Source organism: Antrostomus carolinensis, unplaced genomic scaffold, assembly GCF_000700745.2.
Source record: "Antrostomus carolinensis isolate BGI_N321 unplaced genomic scaffold, ASM70074v2 scaffold30232, whole genome shotgun sequence".
Lineage (NCBI taxonomy): Eukaryota > Metazoa > Chordata > Aves > Caprimulgiformes > Caprimulgidae > Antrostomus > Antrostomus carolinensis.
The window spans coordinates 1-12,385 of record NW_010300661.1 but is presented as its reverse complement, the minus strand read 5'-3'; the positions used below and the strand labels follow the sequence as shown (position 1 = coordinate 12,385).

The window sequence follows — 12,385 nt, the reverse complement described above, 5'->3', positions numbered from 1 at the left end:
ATGGCTCCATCTGGCTGCCCTCCCTGCCTCCAGCACCACGCAGCCCAAGCCTTTTTGGTCGAGTGGTCCAACCCCCCTTGCTCCAGTTGTTGGGATATTTGCCAACAAGGTACAGAAAAAACCCATCCCCTTTGAAGAAGGATTGTTTGAGGAAAGGGGAAGGAAGAGATTCAGGGAGACAGGAGTGGGATGAAGAGGTGCCTCCATCTGTAGCTGGCACAATACGACATGGCCACATGTTGCCACACAAAGCCCTTTTGTGAGCAAGGGGTTCACTGCACATCACCTCCCTTCCCTCTCCCAGATCCAGAGGCTGGCAGCAAAGACCATTATCAGCCCCGAGCAGCCTTCCAGGAGCTCCTGCACTTAAAGCCCTTTATCTCCAGGTGAGGGTCTCAGTTCCTGGGAGATAAAGTGGCCCCCCACCTCCCTCTGGCTCCAGCCTTCCCCCTGTGACCCAGGCTCCAGGATGAGGCTTTTCATCTGCTTTTCTCCTCCCTCCCAAAAGCTCAGAGTCCTACTGGCAAAACAAACCTACATAAAGCCACGTTTCTTCAGGCTCCTCTTTTTAAAAAGGATCTTGAAAAGTTTTAAATATATAGTCAAGATATAGTCAAGACTTAATTTTTAAAGCCCCTGGGATGGGGAGAAAAGAGGTGATACTCAGGGAGGGAAGGTCGCTTCCTTGCAGTGGGAAATCACATAGAACATACAGTGGAGCCTGACACAAAAGCACAGGAGAAATATGCACAGGGACACACAACCTGTCACCAGCAAGTCAGCCACTCCATCCACTGCTGCCCAGTACTCCCAGTGTTGTGGCATGCTGGGCACTGGCAGGGATGGTGTTCTGCACCAAGCACATACACACACAGAGGTCAGGCCCAGCTTACAGAGAACAGCTACCCCTCTCCTGATGGCTGCTGCCAAGGCCAGAGTGGACCAAAAATCTCTTCCCAGAGCTCATGTTAGCCCAGTCCAAACTGAACCTGTGTGTCACGAGCAGCACTGCACTGCCCACACCTCAGCCAGGAGGCAAGGAGGGCTGGGACAGGACAACATTTGTGTGATAGAAACAACTAACGTACCACAGAGCAGGTGATGACTTTAGGAGGCTGTTTCCATCCCCAAAAAGTCAGGAATATCAGCATTGCTGCTTTACACGTAAAGAGGCAGTGAAACAACCAGAAATATCTCTGTTCCAAAGTCAAAGTCAAAGTTCTTACCAGGCATGCCCTCCTTTTCTGCAGCCTGAGGGGTTTTTTTCTGAGGGGCTGGGCTGAAGAAGACACCCATTGGAGCCCATTCCAGATACAATGGCACAGAATGAAACTGTAAAGGGAACACGGGAGAGACCTGAGGAGTGGAAGGCAAGGCCTGAAATAAAAACTCTGCTCTCAGCTTTATTTTCCTCTCACTCTGTAATGGAAAACAGCAGTGGAAAAGCTGAGCAACTTTTTCAGCTGGCTAAACAATCTTCTACCAAAGGAAAGTCTGCATCCAGCCTCACAAAGGACCACAGTCTACCATGTACCACACTCCTGTATTGTCAAAGGTAAAAGGAACCCTCTCCAGGCCACCCAGGCTTTTCTAGATGCATCACAACCCCCTCTTTCAGCTGTCATCTACAGGTCCTACTCAGCCACTGTTGTACCAGGATACATTGGGCATCTCCCTAAATCCAAGGGATGGGCAGTAACAGCAGTGTCTCTGGGATAACTCACTTCCCTCAAAAGCCCTCTGCATCTCACATTTACAGCAAGCACTCCTTTCTGCAGCTTGACAACTAGCCAAGATCCACACTCTCCAGGCAGCTGCCTGCCCCTCACCATGCTCACCATGGAGTAAGTGATCCTACTCCAAGATCCACACTCTCCAGGCAGCTGCCTACCCCTCACCATGCTCACCCTGGAGTAAGTGATCCTACTCCAAGATCCACACTCTCCAGGCAGCTGCCTACCCCTCACCATGCTCACCCTGGAGTAAGTGATCCACTCTCCAGGCAGCTGCCTGCCCCTCACCACGCTCACCTTGGAGTAGGTGATCCTACTCCAAGATCCACACTCTCCAGGCAGCTGCCTGCCCCTCACCATGCTCACCCTGGAGTAGGCCAGCCTGGTGAAGGCCTGCTTGGCCTCAGTTGGCTCCAGGAACTCCACAATGCCTGTGATGCCTCCTTCTGGCAGCAGCACCCGGCCCAGGCTGCCGTGTTTGCCAAAGACACCTTCCAGCTCTGCTACACTCGTGTTGGCAGGAAGGTTCTTCACCAGGATCACCGTTTTACTCCGCTCACCAGCAGCCTGCCGTGTTCAGTAAGAGAAGAAAGGGAAGATGAGATTTTTAAAAAGGAAAACCCAGGATCTTACAAACTGAAGATTTCAGATCCAATACGCCGTGATCTCTCACTCCACGTCACCTCTTTCCAGAAACCAAGAGGCCAACAGCCATTTAGAAAACAATTCACAGAATAGAATGAATCCCAGACTGGTTTGGTTTGGAAAGGTCCTTAAAGCTCATCCAGTTCCAACCCCACTGCCATCAGCAGGGACACCTTCCACTAGACCAGGTTGCTCAAAGCCTCATCCAGCCTGGCCTTCAACACTTCCAGGGAGGAGCAGCCACAGCTTCTCTGGCCAACCTGGGACACTGTCTCACCACCCTCACAGTGAAGAACTTCTTCCTAATATCTCATCTAAACCTCCCCTCTTCCAGTTTAAACCCATTTCCCCTTGTTTTGTCATTAACTGCCCTTATGAAAAGTCCCTCCCCAGCTTTCTTGTAGCCCCTTCAGGTACTGGGAGGCCGCTATAAGATCTCCCTGGAGCCTTCTCTTCTCCAGGCTGAACAGCCCCAACTCTCTCAGCCTGTCTTCATAGGAGAGGTGCTCCAGCCCTCGGATCATCCTGGTGGCCTCCTCTGGACTCGTTCTAACTGGTCCATGTCTTTCTTGTGCTAGGGGCTCCAATTCCTATAAGATCCACACCCCAGTACAACCTTTTTTTCCACAAATGCTCATGTATGAAGATTTCAGCTCCAGATCCACCTGGGTATAGACACAAGACTCCTTCTCTGCCTACAGCAAGCTGCCCATCACACTATCAGCTCTCACACTATGTACTTCAACCATCCCGAGGGCTGTTGCATTTTCAAATGGACAGAACATTTCCTAACCTATGTTAAGGGTTCAACCCTGCAAGATGCTGAGGATTTCATTACTAATTTCAAAGAGAGTTGAAGACACTAGGACTAGGCTATCACACAGAAGAGGCAGGTCCACATTGCTGCTTTCAGCTGGGCATCTCACCTGACTGAAGGAATCCAAGCTGACTCCGTTTTCAGTGAGGAACCGGCGAATTTCCTGGACCAGCTCAGTTTCTCCCAGAGCGACCCTCACTGCCACGCTGTCTTTACTCTCCTGCAGGCAAGAACATCAGTTGACAATGTGCCAAAGCTCAAAAGAGAGAAGCAAAGAGCCTGATCCAGGAAGATGCTGGGCACCTGTTGCTCTCATAAGCAGCTGCAAGGGAATTGGGCAGAGAGTTTGAAGGAAAAATGTTCCAGCTCCTCTGAAGCTGCTAGGAGTTTTGCTGTTGGAGTCAGAACACTTCCCAAAGCAAAATGAAGTTTCCAGGAAGGATCTGAGCTTTTGGATGCAAATTCCCAACAACTTAAGTTACATAGAAATGCAAAATTCAGTCACAGAAAAGCAGAGTGGGCAGGGGAGCTGGGAGTGTGACTTTGTTTTCCAGTGAGAAAGGGATTGTCAGGCTCAGATCCCACAGAGAGGCTACAGCACCACTCATCTCTCAGCCTGTGTGGTGCTCGTGGATACACAGAGGCTTTTGTTGCACAAAACCACCAGGGAGGCCCTGGGCACAAGGAAACAGATAGAAAAATGATCTCCCATCCCAGCTGATCAATAACCCAACTCACATGATCCAGCACTTGGCTTTTGGAAGCGTTGTACTTCTGAGCAATGGCATCAGCCACAGCATTTGTCCCAACAAACAACGTGTTCCAGTTGTGAGAGCTGGAAAGAGAAAGAAGAGCCAGGTCACACGGTCCCTTCTTCCACTGGTGTCTCTCTACCCAATGGTCCTGGGAAAAACAGCTTTGAATGCCACCATGAGCAGCCAGGATGAAAAGCTAGAGGGAAAGAAGGGTAGGAGATCCTTAGAGATGAGTCAGGATGAGGGAGGCAGGACTGGAGAGGTAACAGGAAGGCAGCAGTGCAGGCAGCTTTGCTCTTCTACCTAGAGGTCACTGGCCACAGCTCTGCAGTTACAGCTGGAAGTTCAGATGTTGGCTCAGAGGAACACTGGCTTTTGCAACTAGTTTCCTAAACACACAAAGCCCATGTGAGTAAGGTTGTGTTCCTTTCCCTTCAAGTTTGAAAGTATTGATGACTTTCAAGCTAATTTGTCACACAAAGAGTTCCTACAAGTTTTATAAACACAGGTGGCCAAGTAAAAGAGAAAGACCCAACTGATTTGAAACTACTACCCTAAAGAACTACAGCCTCAAACCAACTTAGGAGACATCAGAGAAATAAACTCGTACACAAAGCCACTGAAAACCAAGTTTCTCTGAACTTCTGCTGTTCACCAAATTACCAGAGCTACTTGGACAGATGAGTCAAGTAGGTAAGAGATAAAGGAACTGCAGAGCTGCACAGCAAATGCTTTATTTACTTTGATAATTTATACTGCCCCTGCAAAGGCCCCACATGCATTCCTACCACTTGGGAATCTGTCAGGTTGTGTTGTCTGGCCCCACTGCAAAACACCTCTGTACCTGGCACTGTTGGCTTTGTCCTTGGCCTCCTTCTGCTTTTTGTAGGAGGAAGACTCTTCTGCATCTGCATCTTCAATTTTTTCCTTTCTGATGGTGGATGGTAAAAGATGCATCATTCTACCCTAGAAGGAAAGAAGGAAGGAAGAAGAGATCCAGCAGCTCTGAAATAACCCATAGAAGCTCATGAACTAAGCAGAGTGGAAGAAATTTTCTGTCACCTTTCCTAGTCAAGCAGTCTAGGTGGAAGGTAGGAACCTTCCTTCCCAAAGGAGACATCACTGCAAGTCAGAGTAGCCAAACAACGTGAGAGACTGAGACTCAGATCTCCTTCCCCCACCTCCAGCTAAAACTTTGGTACCTTCGAGGCTGTTCAAACCAGGCTGCTCAACCAAAACCAACTGTGTTTCCCACCCAGCAAAGCAGAAGAGACTCAGCCTTTCCAGCAAAGCACAGAAGGAAACACTTGGCCACAATACTAACAAAGACTCCCACCAGCTGCAGTCCAACAGCACAGGAAAACCATCAGGCACTGTACCTGGAATACTTGCCCATCCATTTCTGCGTAGGCCTTCACTGCGTGCTCAGGAATCATGTAAGTGATGAAAGCAAACCCTTTGGGTTTCTTGGTCAGTCTGTCTATAGGGAAATGGATCTCCGAGAGGGGTCCTGCAAAAGGCAAGGTCTTTCCCTGAGAGATGTCCTCACACTGCCATCACACACTATGAACTGGCCCCTCCTGGCCAAAGCCAGGGAGGAGAGGAGGCAGGGAGCAGCTCTGAATATTGCAGAGGGTGTGCAGCAAGCCACCAGCCTGGGTAAGGAGCTGCTGGCTGCAGAATGACAAGGTAGGACCAGTAAAAGCACCCCAAGTCCAGTTGTGCACTATTTGGCAGCTCATGGGGCTTTGACATGTGATACACGCCAGACAAGCCCTGAGTAGCTGCACTTACCTTCAGTCAGGAACAAAGATTTCCACATCCTAACCCACCCTCCCTGCCCAGGACACTCCAATGCCAAGACAACCTTAAATATGTTTAACCTGGAGCTAGAAAAGGGAAGCTTCAAGCTTCCACCTGAGCTGCCAAACATGAACGTGAATTTGAGGTGTATCTCAGAGTCACCTCTTACCTACAGTACCTAGATCTCTCCTGCATGACCAGTACTTCATGCAGCCAGTGCTTTTGGTATCTTCTCCTCATCATCATCTCACTAGAGCTCAGAGCCTGGTAAGAGCTTTTACTGTGGCACCACAGAGCCAGCACCAGTTTCAAAGCCAAGCAGCCACACCAGGCAATAAAGATGATGGGAGTTGGTCACAGTGTGGGACACAGAGCTTTGCACATTCACACTCAGCAAGCAAACCTCTGTGTACGAGAGAGACACAGCCCTGCAAGTCCCAGTCCCACAGCAAATACTTACCATACTTGGAAAAGATCTTCTCCAAGTCCTCCTCAGTGCTAGTGAAGGGAAGATTCCTGACAAAGAGTCTTCCTGATTCAGCCAAGTCCTCTTCTTCCTCATCATCCCTCTTCCTTCTTTGCCATGGCTGGTTATCAGGTTTTGCTGGAACAGTTTGCTTTGGGGTATTCCTGTATCGGAGAACCTCAACACATCGTCCACCTAATCCACAAACACACACAGAGGCACGTTAGATGCTTCCCAAGGCCATGGGCGATCAATATCAAAGCACAAAGAACCTGGGCTTACAGCAGCAACACAAGCAATTACAATTCCACAAGCTTTAAGCAAAACTGTGCCTGATTTAAAAAAAAAGTGGGGGTGGGGGTCTGCAAGAAATCAGTCTTCATTAAAAAAAAAACAGGATAACATTTGCTAGAGAACTCCACAGTCTCCCTTTCTTTCAGAGAGCTCCAGCCTTTCTGCCTGTGCCAACCTAGTCCACAGGCTTCCAAGCAGATATTCCCATTATGCGCAGGATTTTTGCAAATGTAATTCTAGCAGTTCAGCAAAGGACTAGGCCAGGAACAGGTTTCAAACACAGGTTTACAAGCTCATTTGTACAAATCCCCTGTGTTTTCCCAACCAGATTTAAACAACATAATTTTTATACCGGAGAGCAAGATACACTTCAAGCACACGACAAAAAACAAGGGTGAAAGAACAACGTGCACAGCTCAGTCACTTGCCAATTCTACTGCTGCTCCTGACACGGCACCTGGTTTATTCTGCGTCAGCTGAGTGGAGGAAACCACCCCCACCATCTGCCTGGGAAAAACTAAAACAACAGGAGATACTTCCGCAGCAAACACTTCAGCAGCTGAGCACCCTGCCATCAACAGCAGCCAGAACAAGAAGGAACAAACAGCCCTTACCTAGGTACTCTTTTTTTCGCTTCAAGGCCCTCTGCACTTCTGCTTCACTCTTCAAGTCAACAAAGATATAACCTTGGAAGAAGGAAAGGTTCAACTGAGCATCATGTGGGGAACAGACAATCACTAATTGGCTAATTAAGGGTGAATTGGGTTTTCTTTAATATAGATTCCTATAGATAAAGCATTTAGCTCCCATTAAAAGTTTCAAGCCAGGCTGAAAATGGCCATGGCAGACTGGAAGGCTGCCTTTTAAAAGCTGATTCTCTAGATGTAAACCAAAGAAGCCTGACTTAAGAGCAGAAGTAGGCTTTCACAGGTGTCTCCAAGAGCAAATAAAAGATCCATCTGCTGTCAGGCTATGAAAGGACAGCAGCATATTCCCTGCCAGCTCTGAGGACCTACTCCACACTCTCTCTGATGGGTATCTCCAAGTAGTCACAGCCTGTCAGGAGACCCACTTTGGTTAAAGATTGCTCTATAGCTGATCTGCACAGGTCAGCAAAGTCCCTGGGTGCTGCTGCAGCTATCCCAGAGGAAGAAATCTTTCCTTGACATAGTTTGGGATGTTTAGGAAAGTTCTGGAGGTAGATCAAAGAGAATGCTCCTGCTGCTGCTCCTAAGGGAACACAGCCAATATTACTCTGCCCACGGCATCCTACGGACCAGCAACTAGGGCAGGTGAGCTGCAAAGTCACACAAAGGTCTGTAAGAACTGGGAGACAAGCCAGGGATTGGGAACAGCAGATGGAAAGAGCAGAGGTGTGATTGAGAGGTCCTCTAACTCACAGATCTAACCTCCCCTTCCACATATACACATTACCTGTATTTTTCCCCTGGGTGCTTTTTTCTATCCGGATTGCCACTGGCTTCAGAGGTAAGAAGAATTCACGAACCTTTTGCTGCAGGAAGAATTGTAATTGTTTAAATAAGTTCTCAGATGCAGAAAGCAGCAGGTTTCAGACTTAAGGGTGTTTTTACATATGCTATAAAAACATTAAGTGCAACATACAACATTTCTGCACAAAGCTAGTTCAAAAGCTTAACTGACCATCCATACAACCTTCAAAACAGCTCCCTAAGGGAAGACAGAAACCTCTGCACAGACCACACCGAGTTACACACTGAAAACACCCTTAAGCCTCCATTCCTAGCTCCATAACAAAGCTTACCTCAGTGATGTTCAAGGGGGCACCACGAAGTTTCACTGTGTATGGTGTGCTGGCTTCCACTGAGCTACCTTGGCTCTGGACAGAAGGATGGGGAGGGAGGGAAAGAAAGAGAAAAAAAAAAAGACACTGAGTAGTGAAAAACAGTAAAAGTTACAGCACAACAACAAGAAGTTGGTCTTGTCCAACAAGCAGGAGGCTACAGAGTTGGACAGAAACTCAAGAGATTCTCACAAATGCATCAGCCTGGACAGAAGCTGCCAGATGAGGGTAAAAGGTTTGGCTGAGATTGTGAAACCCAGATGCTAAAAATTGAGTTCTGCAGAACAGTGTTTCCTGCAGACAGAGATGGACACAGGAAAAACAGAACAGCCTCTGACAAGGGCACTGGTTTGGAAGCTCTGTCTTGGCAGGGGGCCGAGAGAAATTCAATCAGCACTACGAGGAGACCCAGCAAACTAAACTTTTTAAATGGCTTCTGCCCAGTGAGCCAAATAAGCTCATACCTTGGTGTCCCACAGACTTCAAGCTTTCAGCTCATCCCTGGAGTGACTGACAGACGTGTACTATCCCATAATACTCCTGCTTTAGATCAGACAAAAGTCTAATTCAGCAATACCTCTACTGTGGATCCTTTTTTCTTCTTCTCCACTGGTGTCTCTTGCTGTGTTTGTTGGGCTTTTGGCTTCCCCCTTTTATCTGTGTGGGTGCCAGTGGTTTCTGCAATGCCTGAATCCTCCTCATTCTCACTTTCCTCTTCCACCCCCTCACTATCAGTTTCTTCCTCTGTACTAGATGAGGAGGAAGAATCCTTCACCACTTTAGATTTCAGGTAATCCATATCTGAGAGGTCTTTGCTGGTAGCTGCCCTCTTCCCTCCTTTCTTTGCTGTTAAGAGAGGAGAAACAAGAGAAGTTTTGCAAACAGATGCTGCTGCTTTCTCCCCAGCCAGGTAAAAGCTGAAAACAGACACAATCACAAGAAGCACCTTCCTCTCCTCTCCCCTTTTCACAGGGAGGAAAGGCTTGAGAATAGCAGAGCAATTTTATCTCAGCAATTCCAGACCAACGTGTCTGGATGACTGTTATTCAAAGCAACAATTAACGTATAAAACAAATTAGAAAGGTGGTTCCATGGCAGAGTATTTTGTCTCAATTTTAACTCAATACTTCAGACAGACCCCAGAGAAGGTTTTCAACTGTTCAGTTCAGTTTTGCAGGATAAAGGAGAGAGGAAGCTATTTCTCCAAAATACTCCACCCTGCCAAAGATCAACTGACAATTTTAGTTACTCAGAGAGGTGAGAAGCAGCAGGGAAATCTCATTCACTCCAAAAGAACAACATAAGGAAACACACACAGATAGAGTTTTCCTTTCAGGACCCAAGATACTGAAGTCTGTCCATTTCCATCAACTCTGACACAGCCCAAGGGCACACCAGCTCTTACAGAACTATGTGTCAACGGCAGACCAGACAAGTTCAGAGACATCAAGTTACTAAATAAACAGAAACCGCATCCAGCTCTGGAAATCCTGGAGATGAAAGTGGCTGCTGGCTAGGAGAGCATTCAAGGGAGAGATGGAGGTGTTTGTCCTGTTGCTCTTTCCTAGGCATTGACTTAAGGGCCCACAGAAAGCACAAATGCCATCCCCTCAATACTAGAAGCTGCTTTTCCCACATTTCCCCAAATTTGTGAAAATACCTATACATCCACAGTGGGAAGAATGAGTCCTATGCTTGAGAAACCTCCTTCCTGATGACACTGTCTCCATTTGGAGGCAGAACTCCAAGTGAGGTCCTATCAGCACAGCTGCTCTCACATTCACCAAAACAAAGACAAGCAAAGGGTGGCAGTTCCTTTTGGTACCTTGAGTTTCCTCCTCATCTTCAGGGGGTTCATTCCCATCCTCCTCACTCAGCTCTTCAGACTCATCTGAATCAAAGTTGAGATAATCAGCTGCTGGCTTTGATTTTCCCTTCTTGGGCTCCTCTGCCAAAGTATCATTAGCCCAAGTGGCCACTTGAGATCGTTTCTGGTGAACTACCAAGAACTCCTGGAATGTTTTATCTTCTTCCAGCTGTTGAAAAAGAAACCAAGCAGACAAGCTGTGAAGACAGACACAAGAGACCTAGCAGTAAGTTTCAGAGATTAAAGATTCAAAGATTCACCTCATTAAAGATGAATTATATAGATTCAAAGATAGCAACTCATTTCCAGCAATGTAAAAAAATCCCTGAGAAGGGAGTCTCCTTTACACTCACAAGGTGAGCACTGGAAGTGACCAGTCTTCTCAAGATCTCTCAGTCCTACTCCTTCTTTTTTTGTAATTGGTATTTAGAGAGAATTTTAAAGAAGAAAATGAAACATTAAAGAGAGGAAAAAATGTACAAGTTAAATGGGACAAAACTCACATAGGGTTAAAAACCAGAGCTGTTGAAACAGGGCTGTCCTGGCTGCAGTTCTGCTCTCACACAGGAGTAGATGACAATTAAAAAATTGGTCCCCACTGTTGGGATTGTTAAAACCCAAAGTTTTACAGTAAAACTGGACTATCACAGAGCTGGTTAAATCATAAACCTTGCCTGAATTAACAGCAGCAGAAGCAGTAGAGAAAAATTATTCAGCTCTTGCTCTTAACAGAAGCTAGCAAGAACATAGGGATTGCACTTCAACCTCAGCTCACCTCCTTTAGGTTTTCCACTGGATCTTTCTTCTTTTTACCCTAGGAAAAGAAACAATTTTTAGAAAAGGCTCATTAGAAGCACAGCCAAGATCATTTCTCAGGTAACCTAATGGTACAGGGAACACAGATCCTAAAGCAGCAAATACCAGAGCAGGACTCCAACACCCACTGTCCCAGCTGCTCTCTCCCCTTCTCCACACACCAGGCCAAGTCACTGACACACAGCAGAGCCTGGAGGAATCACACAAGACTCACTTTCTTTGTGCCAGCAGGAGCTGTACTTGTCACGGGTTTCTCAGTCTGTTGTTCTAAGGCAGGGGCCTTCTGAGAGTGCTTACTCCACGCTTTGGGTTTTGAAGGGTCACCAAAAGACTTGCATAACTCAACCTGAAGAGAATAAGATCTTTAATTAAATGTCTGTCCAACAGTTTGGTTCCATAACTGCAGGAGAAGCCTCACTCAGGAACTTTTCTTCTTTCTGATGGGATGGAGGGTGTGTGTGCAGGAGAAGAACAGAGAGCTTCATACAGATGTTCATCTTAAAAGCTCAGTGCTTCATTATCACTCAACACGGGGAAGAGTTTGTTGTGCTCACTTAAGCACAGTCAGGTAAGTTGTTTTGTTTATCATGCATCATCCTCTGCCCACAACAGCAAAATAAATGACTTTAAAGGAAAAATGACCTCAACAGTTCAAAAGCTGACACTGCTGCTCCAGCCAGCACTGAAATCATTGCTGGTGCATGAACACAGCCCATCTGAATCAAGTACCTGCTTGAGACTCCAGCAATGAGACCTGGCATCAGGCTTTGCTGTTTTGCTGAAGAGGAATTAATCTCTAGGCTTTCTTGGTCCCTGGCTGTTCACCCCAAAAGCTACTAAAATCACTAATTATAAACTTCCTTAAGAATCAAAAGAAGATATTTTGCAAGCTGAACTCACCATGACTCTGGAAGTGTCTATGAAACTCCTGTTGAAATGGTTCAGTGCCATCTGAGCTTCATCTTCAGACTTGTAGCCAATGAAACCAAATTTCCGGAACTTTCCATCTTTGGTGAACTTCAAACAACAATCAGTCAACGTGCCAAAGGCGGCAAAGAGCTTCCGAAAGCGATCTTCCTTCATCTGGGAGATGAGGAAGGACATCAGGAAGGCAAATCAGCAAGAGAATGAGAGATGCTTTGCATCCAAAGCAAAATATTTGTTATCAGAGGGCTTCTAAAGTGGTGGAAGAACCACAACGTACTGTGGCAACACTGATTAAAAAAAAAAACCCAACAAACCAACCATACATCAGCTACTAAACTGCTTCATCTCCTGCGTGAATCCACCACATGTACAGATCTCTGTCTGCAGTGGCCCCACAGCTAAAAGGAGCTCCCAGCTTTTGGAGAGCCCAGGGCCCCACA

At 46.9% G+C, this 12,385-nt stretch overlaps 1 protein-coding gene across 1 annotated transcript in view; it reads right to left on the bottom strand.

The window, feature by feature from the left end:
- Positions 1-12,101, bottom strand: part of RBM19 (RNA binding motif protein 19) — a gene marked incomplete at its 3' end in the record, with an annotated part of 19,550 nt that extends 7,449 nt beyond the window's left edge. The window contains exons 1-15 of the mRNA XM_029083812.1: positions 11,919-12,101; positions 11,233-11,364; positions 10,978-11,016; positions 10,161-10,371; positions 8,913-9,181; positions 8,297-8,371; positions 7,948-8,026; positions 7,128-7,199; positions 6,214-6,414; positions 5,330-5,460; positions 4,795-4,916; positions 3,934-4,030; positions 3,305-3,415; positions 2,100-2,300; positions 1,227-1,332 (exon numbers count right to left, since the gene is read on the bottom strand). Of these exons, the coding sequence (XP_028939645.1) occupies positions 1,227-1,332; positions 2,100-2,300; positions 3,305-3,415; positions 3,934-4,030; positions 4,795-4,916; positions 5,330-5,460; positions 6,214-6,414; positions 7,128-7,199; positions 7,948-8,026; positions 8,297-8,371; positions 8,913-9,181; positions 10,161-10,371; positions 10,978-11,016; positions 11,233-11,364; positions 11,919-12,101 (2,029 nt within the window). The remainder of the gene's footprint in view (positions 1-1,226; positions 1,333-2,099; positions 2,301-3,304; positions 3,416-3,933; positions 4,031-4,794; positions 4,917-5,329; positions 5,461-6,213; positions 6,415-7,127; positions 7,200-7,947; positions 8,027-8,296; positions 8,372-8,912; positions 9,182-10,160; positions 10,372-10,977; positions 11,017-11,232; positions 11,365-11,918) is intronic.
- Between the last annotated feature and the right edge of the window lie 284 nt (positions 12,102-12,385).